Genomic DNA, 18,231 nt, shown 5'->3' on the forward strand with positions numbered 1-18,231 from the left:
ATCAACATTTTAATCCACATTTGTCATCAATTGAAATGAATGGCTCTCGTCTTCAGGAGGCCTCAAGTTTTGACAAGCTTCTGGGCTTGACCATTACTCCTGATCTTAAATGGAGCACGTATATCAAATCTGTTGCCAAGGCCGCTGGAAAAATGGTGGGATCTTTCTATCGATCCAGTAGATATCTCACTGCTGATGCTATTCTCTATCTATATAAGAGCCAGGTACGTCCAAGGATGGAATACTGTTGCCACATCTGGGCAGGAGCTGCTAGAAAGGACTTGTCCTGCCTTGATAGAGTGCAAAATAGACTTCGTAGCCTCGTAGGAGATGTCCTTTTCTCCTCCTTACTACCTCTATCTCACAGAAGAGATGTTGCGAGTTTGTCTCTGATGTATCGTTATTTTCATGGAAAGTGTTCAACTGAGCTTCAATCTATGGTCCCCCCTCGCCAAACTTTCACAAGAAACACTCGTCTAGCTGTAAACACTATCAATAATTTCCCCCACTCTTTATCTGTGCCTAAACCTAAACATAGATTCCATGAACAAAGCTTCTTTCTTAGAACTGCACGCCTGTGGAATTGTCTTCCGTTTTCCTGCTTTCCGGCTGACTACAATATGGTTGTGTTCAAGTCTAAGGTAAATAAGTTCTTGATGAGCCGTTCCATATAAGTTATTAAATTTACCAAATTTTCATTACTAATGATTACTATATTGACCAACTTCTACTGTACACTCTTTAACCCTTATCCTTGAGTGGCCTCTGGGCCTTGATAATGTGGTGATGCCTTTGTAAAAAAAAAAAAAAAAAAATCTTATTTAAACGAAAAAAATTATTTGGTTCGAAAACCTTTTAAAAAAATGTTTCAATGTAGGTACGGTAAAAATGGACAAATAAAGAGAGGAGGACCTAGTTTTGAAAGCCAATTTATCATAATTTTTTTGCAGGTTTCCGACTACTTTTTGATTGTATTTGAAAGATTAGAGACTAAAGTTAATTTCCTAAAGGAAAAAAATATTTGCACACGTGAAAAAAAAGTTATAATAAAAATGTTTTAATGGCGAGCTAACTAATTCAGCTCAATTTTGAAGTTAAATAAATTCATTGTAAAAATCCTTTAAAAGATAAATATTAGTTTTCTGAGTCTATTTCAAAGATAATTAGAAAAGTGAAGTCCTTAGATATTGAATTAAAAAAAAACACCTTGTTTGAACAAAAAAAAGCAATTAATTCTGCTGTTCGGCAAAACGCAACAAATGAAGTTTTTTTAAATACGATTATACGGAAGCCCAAAATTACAGCCAATCAAAACGCTGTTTCAAAATGAAGTCATGATATTAAAAGTAAATAGAGGCGCCAGTTTTTCTTTCCCCCAGACGTGCGTCCATACATTCCTATTCCTGAACGTTTGTATCATTTTTAACATTTTTTAATTTAATTATTTTTTTATGTTCCTGGTTTTAAATTAATTTTTTTAACTATTGTTCAAGATTATATAAAAATTATGTTACACTAAAAGTTTCACATTCATGCAAGCAAGGAAATTATTAAAATCTTGCATATAAAAATTATGTGAAATCTGTAATTATAAAAAAAGTAGAAATATTTTTACTGTTATAATTTTTTGCATGAAAATATTAAATAAACAATGCTTAATTCAATTGTAATATTAGTAGTTTGAGATATTAATTTTTTTTCGAGTTATATCAAATTCATTAATACAGACTTTAGGAGCTTTTATCGTAATGTTCTTGTAAAAATTGTTATAATTTACGATGATTATTTTCATAAAAAAGCAAAATTAAATTCATTCATTTTTTTTATTTTACTACAAAAAACCATAACTTTAGTGAAGCTAGTTTTTGTTTAAATATTTCCACTAAGATTTAAATGAAAAATAATGGGTTCATTACATTCTGTGATCATTATTTTATAAATACTGAAAATTTCATTAAAATTGGTTAATTTCCTGGTTTTTGGTGAAAGGGGTCAAAATGTTTATACATTTTGAGCATCGGCATTCATTTTGCACGTACCTATGTTTTAGCGATCGTGACAAAAATGTTGGAGAATGGTGTAGTTTTGGAAAATTTTAAATTTTAAATTTTTTTAAAAATAGAAAAAGTTTTATATTATTCTGCTTTTCATATGATAAAATTCAAGCTTTTATCTTTCGAGGAAAAAAAGTTGCTCAAGAATAATGGATTTTAATAGATTTTAATTCGTCTTAAAAATAACAACTACTTGTTTATTTTTCCATTTGTTGGTCATGCCTATAATATTATATTTTTTTGTATGCATGATGGTGTAAATATTAGCATAGTAAATTTGTTTATAATCCTGAAAAAAAAAATTTGAGATCCAGGTTCATTAAAAAAGAAAAAAACAATTTTAATTGGCATTATTTTTAATAATAATTAATTTAAACAAACATAGATGGGCAAAATGGTAACAAAAAACAAAAAGGAAACATACAGGATTTACATTCTACTCACCGTATTCTCTTTAATTATTAATAAATTGCTTTTACATATTTCTTCAACGAATACATTGTCAATGTAATCAGTGATTTTAATTGAGTTTTTTCACATTTAAAATGCATTTTTTTCTTTATTTAAAAAAAAGATTAATTCAATTTGTCGTCAAAACACATTTAAGAATGAATCAAGTCATCATGTAAAAATGTAAATAAATATTCTAATTAAATAAACACTTCCTTTTTATTACAACAAGTAGGATTACCTAAATTAATGAATATTTTTATAATAATTTTCAAAAATAAGGAAATAAAATTTTAAATAACATTGACTTTCTGACATTTTGGGTTTCCGTAGAACCTATGCGCGACACATTTTTATTTGTTTTGATTGCATGAAGTTAGACCTGTTAAGAAACTCTCGCTTTTGGGGATTAATTTAATTAATTTTATGTACAAATAAGGTATTTTTTTTTAATTTTAGGTTATGCAAAATGAATAGCCAATGCTCAAAATGTATAAACATTTTGACTCCTCGCTTTACTTAAAAATTCACCAAAAATCAGGTCCTCGTTTTCTCTCCCGCATGTGTTGTTACTACACGTGTAATAAGATGGAAGGTGATTATAAATAAGAGTTTTTTTGCCAGATTATCTAGTTCACATAATTTAAAAAATGCATCTTTTGGGTTTAGGGCAATTTGGCTAGAATTTTTGTTTGTGAAATAAACCCTCTTATACTTGTCAAGATGAACTACAAGCTGCTGAATTGTTATTCAATTCATAAGTAGGAAACCCCAAAATATGCCAAAATGTTCATTAGTGCAGATATATCTACCAAGTTCACATCATGTAACTTCATCACAAACATTTTTTTGTAAGGAAAACATAGCTGCATCAGATCCCTTATTTATGTATTTGCAAATATATTTAATATTTGCAAAACTCAACATTTATATCAGCATTGCATGTCTTTCAGAGTAAGGTACAATTCACCTATTGTCAACTACATGCCAGCCAACCATAGTTTCAAAGCCACCATCTTCAGGCGATTTTCTCCTATAAGACAGATAACCATCCTAAACTGAGATTTAAGTGGAAAGATTTTAGGATATCTTTTTGTACATTGGCCATCAACCATGTAAGGTGAATGTCTATAGATATTACTACAAGACAAATGATTTATGTGAATCTTTACTGTTCCAAATAAGGTTGGATCAGTTTGTATATCAGGTAACTCAGCTGATATAATGGAATCAATTTGATTAGAGTTGATTTTTCTGGTAAGCCACAATAATATATGTGCATTAGTTTAACCAAGTAATTTCAAAATGGTTGTATTTGATTTTTTTCATGTAAAAGTTTGAAATCACTTAGTTAAATTAAACAGCTTTTCTTTTTTCAATACTATTGTGAAAATAAAATAAGTTTATATATATATATATATATATATATATATATATATATATATATATATATATATATATATATATATATATATATATATATATATATATTCTCTTAAACTTAAAAGATAAAATTCTTTCGGGATGCATTCCTGTGGAACTCTGTTCTGTCTGCCTGCTTCCCTCCTGACTACAAGTCGGATGTCTTCAAGTCCAACGTAAACAAATTCCTGATGAACCGCCCTCCTAACGTACTGTACTTACAATAACCCTTATCCCTGAGTGGCTTCCGGGTCTTGATAAGTGGTGACCATCTTGTAAAAAAAAAAAGAAATTGACAAATTTAAGTCACCATAAATCATAAAATTTTCTTTTTAATCTATCTTAAAATTTATAATTTATAACTTAATAACTATTATTATTATCATAATTTGATTATTATTATTATTATCATCTTATGTGATATTTTACTATTATTTTCTATTTTATTTTATTATCTATTTCGCTTTGAATTTATGTTATTATTTTTATTAATATTAGTTCTATAAATACTATAGTTACTATTATAAATAATATTATTATTTAATTACTACCAATAAGATTCATGGTAGTTCCAATAATGTATTTTATTAATATTACTATCTTTAAAACTGTTATGGCGAGATGAGCAATTCACCGCCGGAACCTTTATCGAAAGAACGTTATCACCGGTCACCGGTTGTGAGGGCCTTCCTTGGGCGGGAACATTTAAAAAACGTAACATTCTGTCTCTGTAAATATTCTCAATAAACTTCTCTATTTCTTTATTAACTTCAGAACCTCTTCATCCATTTATTTTCCTTGTGGAATACCTTTCTTGAATATCCTTTTATTACGGCCACCCACCACAGGATATATCAACTGGCGACGAAGATGAGATACAAACTGTAAATTCATCTAAAAAAAAAAAAAAGAAAAAAAAAACACGTGGTAACCGAGAACATTCTGAAAATTGTTGTTCACAAAGTTCACTTTTAATTGAAGAAAAAGCTTCTTAGAAAGCGAAAGACTGGTGTCTGCCACAAATTTGCGCAAGTAAAAAATAATTTTTATATTATTGACGAGTTAAACTCCGTTTTTCTCTTTTTAAACTCCCAAAGAGTCGACGTTATATAATGTGTGTGTGTGTGCGTGTGTAAATTGTGACTTTCTTCATGATTAACGGACATGTTTTTTGTATTTGGTTAATACGATAAAAAACCAACAAATGAACAATACTGAGGAATCTGTGTTTATTTAATAAAGAAAATTTTTAAAAGAAGTTTACGTGTGTCTGCTGAAGTAGACGAAAAAAGAGTCTCTTGAAATTTTGTCAAGTGTTATTTTAATGGTAATTTTTTTTTTGGAACTTTTCCTATGTATTGACAATTTTCTGTGAAAATAAGCATTTTGTTTTTGAACAATACTTTTTTTTTTTCTCTGTGGTATACGTTAACTTGCTATTGATACATTTAAAAAGAAAATGACATCGGAACAAATAGCGACGTTGACGAAAATGTTAACTGAGAGTTTAATTGCTCAACAAAAAGCCCAAATGGATTTTCAAAAATAAATGCTAATTCAACAAGAACGTTTCGAAACTCTTGTAATACAACAAACGACGGATAATCGCTTATTTTGTGAAACAATTTTGTCAGAAAAATCTAAGGAGGGTGCATCCAGATTTTTTTCGGCTGAGGGTATAGCGAACTCGCTGTCAGAGTTTAAATATTACCCAGAAAAAGGTGACACATTTCCAGCCTATTATCGTAGGTTTGAAACGATATTTACAAAACGATACGAGAAGTGGTCAGATGAGGAAAAAATAACACTATTACTCCAAAAAATGGGCACAGAAGAAAATACTAAATTCACCAATTTGATATTGCGTGAAAACCGGAAGAGATCTCTTTTTCTGAAACGGTGAAAATTTTGTGTGTTATATTCGGTGAAAGAGATAGTCTTTTTCATACACGGTATAGGTGTTTAAATATGTCAAAAGACGAAACTGATGACATTGTCACATATGCGGGCAAAGTCAACGCCCAGTGTGAACTGTTTAAATTAAAGGATTTATCAGTGGACATGTTTAAGTGCTACATATTTGTCCAGGGACTGACAGCACCAAAGGACAAGGATTTAAGGTCAAGGATATTATCAATCATGGAGCAAGACCCGGAAATGAACTTGCAAAAAGTGACAGAAGAATGTAAAAAATTGATAAATGTTAAAAGGGACACTACGAGGATAGAGGGAAAAGTCACATCCCAAGTCCAGGTAGTAAAACAGAAGATATTTCCAAAAGACAAAGGGAAAAGATTTGAATGTTGGAGTTGTGCGGGTCCGCACTTAAGAAAAAACTGCCCTTATAAAGACCAACATTGTACTAAATGTGGCCTAGTGGGACACTGGGCATCCCACTGCCGAACTAAGCAAGACAAAAGACGGAAATGGAAGCCAAAAGTACATGTGGTCATGTCCAAAGAAGAAATAAAACAAGGAGAAACAAGTGAAACTGGAATAGGGCCGACCACTTCCCTAGATGAGTTCATAATTAACGGATACTCAAATTTAACAGCTAAATCTGACCCCCAAGATCGCCATGGGCATGGAATATGTGCCTACATTAAGGATGGCTTCCCGTGTGGCAGGGATATCTCTAGAGAAGATCCTAATTTACCCTATATGTGCTTCAGGGTTGCACTTGCTAACACCACTGCATTTATATTTGCCCTCTATAGGCCCCATAACAGCGGAGTTACTATCTTTAAGAGCATATCTGAGAAAATAGACCACATACTGTCTTCACATCCCTCGGCTAACATCCACATATGTGGTGACTTCAACGTCCATAACGTGGAATGGCTGACCCATTCAAATAAGACAGACGATGAGGGGAGGTTTTGTCATGATTTTGCCATTGCTTATGATCTCACTCAGATTGTTCGCGAACCCACCCGTGTGCCCGATACACCCGGTCAATATGCAAGCTTCTTAGACCTTTTTCTCTCAACTTCCCCTGAGCTATGTTCATATTCCATTCATTCTCCTCTAGGATCCTCCGACCACTCCGTCGTATCAGTTAAGATAAAAACGAAATGTAAGAAGCCCCCAGACGTACCCCTCCACCGTACTGTATACCGATACTCTATGGCCGACTGGGATAGTTTCCGTACATTCATATCTGATTTACCTCTGCACTCCATGTTTAAAAAGGATGTGTCCTCTATAGTATCAGATCTGACCGAATGGTTAATTGCAGGCATAGACCAATTCATACCATCTAAAAAATTCCAACAAAAACCTAACAGCCAGCCATGGTTCTCCCCAGAATGTGCTGCTGCTATCGCGCACAGAAATCACTTTTTCCATAGCTACCAACGTAATATATGCACTGAGACTAAAGCTGCTTTTAGGTCTGCCAGCAACCACTGTAAAAGAGTAATAAAAAATGCAAGAGATCTATATGCCCAGTCTGTTAAATCCAAGGTAGCTGATCAGCGGCTTGGATCCCACCAGTTTTGGCAAATAACAAATAGGATCCTGAACAGAAGTGTGCGCTCTATCCCAACCATTATCAATGGACCAGAGATCATCTCGTCAGCGTCAGACAAGGCCAAACTATTTGCAAAGAACTTTGCAGCTAATTCTACCCTATGCGACGAAGGCCATCAACTCCCAATATTTCCTCCTATAACACAGAACAAGCTAGGTAACATACAAATATCCGTGCATGAGGTCGCCAAGCTAATAAAGAACCTAGATTCCAGTAAAGCAACTGGCCCTGATGGCATCCCAATTATAGTGTTAAAAAAGCTTCAACCAGAACTTGCTCCCATACTTACGAAACTATTTAAGCGCTGCCTTAAGGAGAAGTGCTTTCCGACTCCCTGGAAGACCTCATCAGTTTGCCCTGTATTTAAGAATTCAGGTGATAAGTCATCTCCCTCTCAATACAGACCAATAAGTCTCCTGTGTGTTATGAGTAAGTTGCTGGAATCCATATTAAATAGAGAAATAGTCAACCACCTCAGCAGAAATAACCTTCTTAGTGACACACAATATGGTTTCCGCTCTGCAAGATCTACCGCAGATGTGCTGACGGTTATATCCCACAGGATTAGTGAATCTCTTGACAAAGGCTTCCTTTCTAGGGCAATTGCTCTTGACATATCAAAGGCCTTCGACAAGGTATGGCATAAGGGTCTACTTCACAAGATTTCCAGCTACGGTATAACTGGAAATGTTTTCTCAATCATTAAATCATTTCTCTCCGATAGGCTCATAAGAGTAGTGGTAGATGGACAAAAATCGGAGGCCTGCAATATAAATGCTGGAGTCCCTCAGGGGTCAATCCTGGGCCCAACTCTCTTCCTGATCTACATCAATGACCTCCCTAAACACATACTTAAATCATTCGTTGACATCTATGCTGATGACACGACCATCTACGGCAACACATCAAAGGCTGTAAATGACAAAGTTCTCTCTGATTCTCTCTCCTCTGATCTCGAGCGCGTGGTTCAGTGGGGGAAAAGGTGACTGGTTACCTTTAATGCATCCAAAACCAAACTGCTATCCTTACATCATCAACGCTCTGATCCCCATCTGGCATCAATTGTGATGGATGGCTCTCGTCTGAGTGAGGCCCCGTGTTTTGACAAGCTTCTGGGTTTGACCTTTACTCCTGATCTGAAATGGAACACGTACATCAAGTCTGTTGCCAAGGTCGCTGGAAAGATGGTGGGATCCTTCTACCGCTCCAGAAGATATCTCACTACGGATGCAATTCTCTATCTATATAAAAGCCAAGTACGTCCAAGGATGGAATACTGTTGCCATATCTGGGCAGGAGCTGCTAAAGACAGCCTATCCTGCCTTGACAGAGTACAAAATAGACTGCGTGGCTTAGTGGGGGATGCCCTTTTCTCTACCCTGCAACCCCTCTCCCACAGAAGAGACGTTGCGAGCCTGTCCTTGTTTTATCGTTATTTCCATGGCAGATGCTCGTCTGAACTCCAATCTCTGGTCCCCCCTCGCCAATCTTTCACGAAAAACACCCGTCTAGCTGAATCCACTGTGAAAAATTTCCCCCACTCTATATCTGTGCCTAAATCAAAACGCAGATTCCATGAACAAAGCTTCTTTCTTAGAACTGCACGCCTGTGGAACTCTGTTCCGTCTGCCTGCTTCCCTCCGGACTACAACTTGGATGTCTTCAAGTCCAATGTTAACAAATTCCTAATGGACCGCCCCCTTAAGTAAACATTTCAGCAAATCTCCTCACTAACGTAATGTACTTGCAATAACCCTTATCCCTGAGTGGCTTCCGGGCCTTGATAAGTGGTGATCACTGTGTAAAAAAAAAAAAAAAAGAAAGGAGGGAAACGGAAATTCGTTCACACACAAATAAATGGTCACTCAGTGAAGCTACTTTTAGACACAGGTAGCAATATATCAATTATCGATGAAGTGACCTGGAAGAGAATTGGTGGTCCAAAACTGAGAAAAACACAAAAAATTGCAAAAGGTGTTTCCGAAGAGCGATTAAAATTCATGGGAGAATTTAATTGCAGTGTTTCTTTTGGATTGAAAACTTTTTCCTCAAACCTTTCAGTTGTTCCAGGAATAAATTCTTGCTTTTTTGGAATTGATTGGATTGTTTTGTTTGATTTATGGGAGCTACCCATAAATTCATTTTGCAATAATGTAAGAGCGTTGGAAAAGAAAAATTCCAAACAAAATGACCATTTTCTGGCAGTGTTAAAAAGTGAATTCCCCACAGTTTTTTCAGAGGGATTAGGAGTGTGCACCAAAACTGAAGTAAATTTTGAATTAAAACAGAACGTGGAACCTGTTTTTAGACCAAAAAGAAATGTGCCTTTTTCTTCAAAAGAAGATATTGAAATTGAACTAAAAAGACTACAGAAGAATGGTGTAGTCGAAAAAGTTGACTATTCTGAGTGGGCGAACCCCACTGTGTATGTTAAAAAGAAAAATAAGAAGATTCAGGTATGTGCCGATTTTTCTACAGGCCTTAATGACTGTCTGATGGATCATAGTTATCCACTTCCATCTCCTGGAGACATTTTTACAAAGCTGGATGGAGGTAGAATTTTCTCCGAAATCAACTTATCGGAAGCTTACCTTCAGGTAAAAGTCAGTGAAGAATGTTCTAAGTATTTGTGTATCAATACTCATCTAGGACTTTTCCGATTAAAAAGACTTCCTTTTGGATTAAAAGTGGCCCCAGCACTATTTCAGCAAATAATGGATACGATGATTGCTGATTTAGATGTTGCAATCGCTTGGCGATTATTTATGCCATTAAAAAATTCCATAGATTTATTCATGGAAGGATGTTTACTTTGCAAACCGACCACAAACCCTTATTGACTATTTTTGGCTCTAAAAAAGGCATACCTACGCACACTGCAAACAGACTCCAACGATGGAGCATAACTCTACTAAATTATAATTTTAAAATGGAGTATATTTCATCCAAAAATATCGGACATGCAGATGGACTGTCCAGGCTCATCCAAAAGTGTGCTGAACCTTTGGAAGACACAGTAATAGCTGCATTGACAGAGGAAAAAGAACTCTCCGGATTACTGTGCAACACAATCAGAGAGTTACCAGTGACTCTAGACGAAATAAATAAGGCAGCAGAAAAGGATGATTGTATTGTGAAAATGAAAAAGTTGGTGCAACTAAATGGAAAATCAAAGAAAGACCCTAAAATTTTACCATTTTCCATTTGTGCTCAAACCTTGATGTACGCAGACAGAGTTGTCATACCGACTACGCTTCAGAGAAGAATTTTAAAAGAATTTCATAGTGGTCATCCAGGCATGTCGAGAATGAAAGCTTTAATGCGTGGATATACGTATTGGCCTAGGATGGACCAGGACATTGAAAAACTCGTGAGAGAGTATCAAGGGTGTCAGCTAGCAGCAAAGGCACCACCTGTGCAGATACACTCGTGGCCAAAGACTGATACACCGTGGACTCGGTTACATATCGATTATGCAGGTCCTTTAAATGGACATTATTTCTTAGTGGTCGTCGACAGTTTCACAAAATGGCCAGAAGTTTAAATACAAACACTCTACTTCGATAAGTACAATAGATGCACTAAGAGTTCTCTTCAGTCGTTTTGGAGTGCCTAAAACTATTGTCAGCGACAACGGCACCCAATTTACCAGCAAAGAATTTGAAGAATTCTGCAAGGCTCTAGCCATTGAACATTTAACAACGGCAATCTACCACCCAAGGTCAAATGGCCTAGCAGAGAGGTTCGTCAATACATTCAAAAGAGCCTTGAAGAAAAACCAAGACATGGACACTGACGAGAAGAGTCTTGAACAATGTTTATCGGTGTACAGGATAACTCCGAACCCAAACACGGATACCGGTTCGTCACCAGCCAAACTGATGTTTGCACGGAAAATCAGATCTGTATTTGATAGAATTTTACCAAGTGCAACCAGAGTAACAACAACAAAAGAAAATTTTCCAACAGGGTTTTACAAACCTGGTGACAGAATATTCTTCCTGAATTACAGGAGTGGAAAAAATGTTTGGGAGGAGGGGATTATCATGAAAAGAATCGGACACATGCTATATTCTGTAAGAAGTAATAAATTCGACTGTCGCAGGCATATAAATCAGCTAAGACCTCGACACACTGATGGCTACAAACAGGCAGAAGATAATGACCTGTCCCTAGAGGTTTTGTATGATTCTTTTAATATTCCCCAACCCTTAACAGAACTTACTCCAGATTTGAGAGTTCCAGCTTCTCCACCAACTCCACCCACTCAAACGATATTGAGGAGAAAAAGTACAAGGATGAAAAGAAAAGTTAACTGGCTGAGCCCCAAGCCAAAAAGCAAACTATATTAAGCCAAATTCTCTTGGAAGAAATGTTCTTAGGGGGAGGTGTTATGGCGAGATGAGCAACTCACCGCTGGAACTTTTTATCGAAAGAACGTTATCACCGGTCACCGGTTGTGAGGGCCTTCCCTGGGTGGGAACATTTAAAAAACGTAACATTCTGTCTCTGTAAATATTCTCAATAAACTTCTCTATTTCTTTATTAACTTCAGAACCTCTTTATCCATTTATTTTCCTTGTGGAATACCTTTCTTGAATATCCTTTTATTACGGCCACCCACCGCAGAATATATCAAAAACATTATATAAAAAATAACTAACTGATAAATAATTAGTGATTATCTCCCTTTCAATAATAAATTTTTTTATTTTTCTACTAGCGAGGGGTACCCGGCGTTGCCCGAGTGTTTGTAGGTGTGTGTGAAAAAAACCCGAAGCCTAAAATGTGAAAAAAGACAGATGCCCGTGAAAAAAAACGAAGCCTTGGTGACACGCAGTTGGAAAATAGTAAAGTGTGAAAAAAAAAAAAAACAGGTGCGCGTTTTTGATTGACGTGACGGCGATAGCTATTCAGCAGTCACGATTTTGTGCGGGACAGTTTTTAAATAAATAAGTAAATAAATCGGTTTGTTTGTTTTTGACTAAGTTCGGGGAAAACCAGCTCCCTGTTTATTAGGGGGAGTGTCTCGTCTCGAAATGAAAGCTACCGTCTGATATGACGAAGTCGACATTGAACAAACGTTACTTAGCTCTCTAGAGACCACTGGCTCGGGTTTCGCTTTTTGTTTATACCGAAAACCGAATGTAACGCGTGCCAATGCGGGAAATGCTGAATAATTAACGTTTGAAAGTCAATAAAATTAAATAGATAGGCGAGCTCCGTGGTTAAGTGTGAGATATTACAATTTATAGATGATAAGCGAGCGAGTGCTTCTCTGAAAGAAACCTTTTGTGGACATCGAGGAAAAGCGTACATACATACATGCATACATACATTTTCGCTTTTATATATATAGATTTGAGTATCAGTGTTCAAAAACGGAAGTTATCTCCCTTTAAAATTGAAATATTTAAGATAAATTCAAATATACGAATATACGAAATGTGCCCCCGGTTTGAGTATCAGATTTGTTGTCAGTGACCTCGAATACCCATAAAAAAACAAATTAGAGTGGTTGGTGTTCTGTTGTAACGTATCTGAATAATTTTTATAGGATCATTACGAAAAAAGCCCCTAAATCGGTATTAATGAATTCTATATAACTCGAAGAAAAATGAATTTCTAGAACTAACGATATTACCATTGAATTAAGCATTGCTTATTTAATATTTTCACACAAAAAAATTATAATTGCAAAAACTATTTCTTTTTTTTTTTTAAATTACGATTTCGCATAATTTTTATTTGTAAGATTTTAATAATTTCCTTGCTCGCAAGAATGTGAAACTTTCGGCGTCACATATTTTTTTTTTACATAATATTGAACAATAATTAAGAAAAAAAATTAATTTAAAAATAGGAACATAGAAAAATCCAAAAATTAATACAAACGTTCAAAAAAGGAATGTACGGATGCGTGACTGAAAAAAAAAAAAAAAGAACTTCCTCCCTTTTAATTACATGACGTCATTTTCACAGTCAATTTTGGGCCTCCGTAATTTTCCTGTTTACAAAATTTTAGTTTGTTGCGTTTTGCGAACACCAGAATCACTCGATTTTGGGCGTATTAATTTATGTTTTGTACAAACAAGGTGTTTTTTTTTTTTAAGTATTTAATTCAATATCTTAGGACTTTACTTTAATTACCTTTGAAATAGACCCAGAAAATTAATATTTTTAAAGGAGTTTTTACAATGAATTTATTTAACTTCAAAATTTAGTTGAATTTGGTAGCTCGCCGTGAAAACATTTTCATAACTTTTTTTTTTTTTTTTCATGTGCACAAATATTTTTTTCCTTTTGGAAATTAAGTGGTTGAATCCAAGTTTAGCGTTACAAATTCCAGAGAATTTTTTGAGGGTCGGTGCTATTGCTAAACAGTATTTTTTGTTTAAAAAAATAACCATTGTAAGCATAGAACAAAATATCGAAGCCTGTGATTTTGTTTACTTTATCAACATCATGTAAATTGAAAATAAAAATATCCGCTTGTCTTCTTCATAAAGTCATTCTTTAATCTAGGCATCACCAAAAATGGGGGGGGGGCAGGTAAGGACTTTTTGACGGACCATCTTTTTAAAAATCTACCAAAAATCAGGTAATTATCCGACCAATACGAAATTTTCAGCGATTATTAAGAGAAGAATGAACTTTATAACAGTGTACATATTTTTCACAAACGATATTTATATATATATATATTTTTTTGCTTACAACCCCCCTTGTTTTGAGGGGGGGGTCCAAATATGCTTAAAATAATCATCTGAAACTGAACACAACATATTGTGTTGTTGTAAGGGACAGGATTATAGATTAAAAAAAAAAACTTGTTTGCATACCTTATTTTGATGTCTGAATATCAGAACTTCGATTGTGTTTAATTATCCCGCTTTTGAGTTTTGAAGTGTGAAATTCGGTGAATATGTTAAGTAAAATAATTAATTTAAGTTAAGCAAAACAAAAAAATTTTTTTTTTAAATATTTATACGAAAAAAGCCATTTTAAAATCTTTGATGAATAAATTAACAATTTCTTTTTAGCGAGCCGAATAATGCATGACCATTATTAAACAGGACATGCTTTAAAGAATCGATACAAAAAAAAAAAAAAAAAATTCGATAAATATTGTGCCCTTTGTGTTAAAAATAGCATAATTTTTTTCGATCCCGTTTGAAAACATTTGCTGCCTTTCGACTACGGTGGACCAAACGCACTGAAATAATTTTTTTTTTATTCTGCTTTAAATTGCTCCCCCCCCCCATTTTGGGGAGCCTGGCCCTCATACACATACACATTAAAAACCAAACTCATACAAATGGTCACCCATCTGGTACTGGCCAGCCTCAGGGTTAATAATACATTGAATTTTTCGTTACTGAAAAATAAGTTTTTTGGGGGCCTGTTTGGTCTTCCATAGTTTGCTTTTTATTAAATAGAAACGTAAACATTGTCTAGATCGACGCGAAGTAACTGGTTACCTGTATGAATAAGTGGAATTATTTGAAATCCAGGTACTTATATTATAATATTTTTGCATGTTCTCATAGAAAATCATCCTAAATCTTAGTTAGACAACAAATAAATAAATTAATTATTTCAAAAACCTTTTTTTTTTCTTTTTTTTTAAATATTTATGTACGTTTTTTGTGCAAGACAAAAAATGTCAATTGTTAACTTTTGGGGAAAATTTAACATTTAAAATTTAATCAAAAATAGTAGAAAAAGTTTTACATTATTCTGTTTTCTATATGATAAAATTCAGGGTTTTATCTTTCTGGAAAAAAAAAAGTTACTCAGAAATAATGGATTTTAATAAATGTAATTTCGTTTTAAAAAACAACAACAACTTGATTTTTCGGCCATTTTTGGCGGTGCGGTGCCTACTTTAATCTGATTGGTTCATTTTTTTCTTCGAGAGTAACCTGCCCTTTCTTTTCTGGAGATTGGGTAGGGGGATTTTAGCAAGACCGTCTTAAAAAGGCCACGATTTTAGTCCTTTATCTTTCAAATCCTTGGCCTTTTGCCGGGGGGGGGGGTGTTGTCTTTTTCTGATCAAGATCTGATCGCGTTCTTTAAACACCAACTACGGGTGAAGATCAGATGTGATTGAAGAAGGCTGCATCGCGCGGCATTTGACAGAAGATGGATACATGTGGCAAGTCTGTGTGTACGAAGAGGAGCCAAATTTGAATACGTGTTCCCCGCCTAGGTGTGGAACGCGCAGTTCTGTAAAGTTAAATTAAACAAGTAGTCTCTCAGCTAGCTGAGTGTGTGTTCCATCTCTCCCCGATTAGGAAGCCTCCAAGATCCCCATCCCCTCTTACCTGCAATTTTTGTTTTCACCCCTTCCTCTAAATTTTACCCATCTTGGAGAAAAAGAAATACAAACTAACCTCCATCCCTTACCCACAAAAATTTTCTTTTCTCCATTCACCCCCATCTAGAGGGCATCCCCACCTAGAGACTGACCCGCAGAAGCGAGGTTCCTTTTACAAACCTAGTGGAACGGGCAGTCTATCAACTAGACGGGGTTGGGAGGGTCCTACTAATCACCTTTTGTTTTTTCTTCCCTAGCCCTCGACACAAATGAATTATTGTTACCATTTTATTGTTATCTTTTTTGTTTTTACACGTCAATAAAAAATGTTTTAAAAATTGGGAGTTACTAGGACGTCCCCCAATATGAAAGGGTGAATGCGGTATTATGGTGAAAGAAGATACTAGCTGGGAGAAACTTTTGACTTTGTTTAGTTCTGGAGTGACAAGGATGACCAACGACCCCCAAAATCCCCCCTTTTGAGTTGGCCATGTGCCTAAGTTTTTTGTTCATCGTTGATTTTTTTCTGTATTTTTTTAACATGAATAAAAGATTTAATATCTCAAAGTGTAGTATCTGTTCTTCAGATGCTGCAGTGCTGCACTGCTGAGTGCTGCACTTCTATTTCTTGTTCTCTTTCGGTGGAGGAGAAATCCTTCACGACTGAGACAATTTTTATTTTTTGTACCTTTTCTCCACGTTAAAAAAACGACCCTGGTGTCTAACTCTGTCCCGTGGGTGGGGAGGCATAAAATAGGTACAATCAAAATGTAGTCGGAAACCTACAAAAAACAAAATTATGATAAATCGGCTTTCAAAACTAGGTCTCCCATTTTTGTCCGTCCATTTTGCCGGTACCTAATATTAATGATGGCCTCAAAGTGCTGACGTAACATTCAGCGACCATAAAGTGGTTGCGAAGTTTCAATACAAAATAAAAAATAAAATAAGTGCGTATGTGTGTGTGTGTCTGTGTGTTCTCTTTCAGCCAAGTTTTTCAGGGTGTTCATCCACAGTTAATTGCCTAAAAAATAGAATCTTTTATAAGGTTAGTGTGGCCAGGGAGGGATCGAATTTCGCCAACATCTAAAAACGACGGCGACTCGTTATAAGAAGACGAGCGTCACGATGAAAAAAAATAGCGCGGTTTTTTTTTTTTTTTTTTTTTTTAGAAAAAAGAAAAAATTAAAATCACATTACCTGATATCTATAAAGAAAGGGAACGACGACGACGACGGCGACCACCACATAACTAGTCGCTGGGTTTTGTTGGATTTTCAAAACAAATATTTCCATCCAATATTGAATCTGTTTCACCCCTTTTTTTACAATGGAATCATCAAAAGACATGGTTGGTTTTGAAGAGAAAAATTCTGTTTTTGAAGGAAAAATAAACCCAGTTGTTTTGTTTTTTTTAAACGAAAATTAATTATAAGTTTTTTTGAGAACTGTTTTTTTAGCACAAAATATAAACGCAAAGCAACGAAACAAACGGATGAAAAACTAAAGGAAAACTAAAATTACTTTCATTTTATTCAAAATGAAACGGACCATAAAAGATTTCCCGATTTGTTATAAAAACAACAACAAAAGAATAAAAAAAAAAATTTAAAAAAAATTAAGACTAGTCATGTTAAGTTTTAGGGGTTCTTTTACAATCTACAGAGGTACGAAAAAGTCTTCTACTTATATTGTTAGAAACCTACCCAATATATGTCTCGGTAACATATATTTGTTGGGTTCCTAACGATATTTTGTGGTGCCCGGAAAACTCGTCCCTTTTTGCTAGGTAGGAAAACTTGTCCCTTATTGAATAAATATTGATTGCATTTTATGACCGTTCTTGAAGGAGATATTTTTAAAAGGGACTGCACCCCCCATATTTAAAAAAAAATATTTTTACTTGTTCACTGTTGTTTTTAAAAAAATAAAATCGATTTTCTAAGTGTCCGTTTTCTACCTAACTGGCTAAGTTGTTAGTGGTTTCACATATTTTAAAGCGTTTATTCTGTTCAAAAATGAAACTACAGACTGCATAATATTTAAAAAAAAAATATTTCTACTTATTTACTGTTGATTTAAAAAGGGCAAAATCGATTTTTCTACCTAGCTGGCTAAGTTGTTAGTGGTTTAATTTATTTTGAAGCGTTTATTCAGTAAAAAAAAAAAAAAAAGAAAAGAAAAAGTAGCCTCGAGTGTAACATGAGGACGAGAAATAATGTCCGACATGTGAGTGTCACATCTTAGGGGTCTTGATAATCGCTAAGTACGGCCAAGGATGGAATACTGTTGCCATATCTGGGCAGGAGCTGCCAAAAACAGCCTATCATGCCTTGACAGAGTACAAAATAGACTTCGTGGTTTAGTGGGGGATGCCCTTTTCTCTACCCTGCAACCCCTCTCCCACAGAAGAGACGTTGCGAGCCTATCCTTGTTTTATCGTTATTTTCATG

At 34.8% G+C, this 18,231-nt stretch overlaps 1 protein-coding gene across 2 annotated transcripts in view; it reads right to left on the minus strand.

Moving 5' to 3' along the window:
• LOC145252837 (opioid growth factor receptor-like protein 1) overlaps positions 1-17,294 on the minus strand; it is a 90,230-nt gene extending 72,936 nt beyond the window's left edge. For both annotated transcript variants that reach the window (XM_080112811.1, XM_080112808.1), the window contains exon 1: positions 16,979-17,294. In XM_080112811.1, coding sequence (XP_079968937.1) covers positions 16,979-17,128 — 150 coding nt within the window. In that variant the 5' untranslated portion in view covers positions 17,129-17,294. The remainder of the gene's footprint in view (positions 1-16,978) is intronic.
• Positions 17,295-18,231: the final 937 nt, after the last annotated feature.

This window comes from Euprymna scolopes, chromosome 29 (genome assembly GCF_053919585.1).
Source record: "Euprymna scolopes isolate OS-2025 chromosome 29, ASM5391958v1, whole genome shotgun sequence".
Classification (NCBI taxonomy): domain Eukaryota; kingdom Metazoa; phylum Mollusca; class Cephalopoda; order Sepiida; family Sepiolidae; genus Euprymna; species Euprymna scolopes.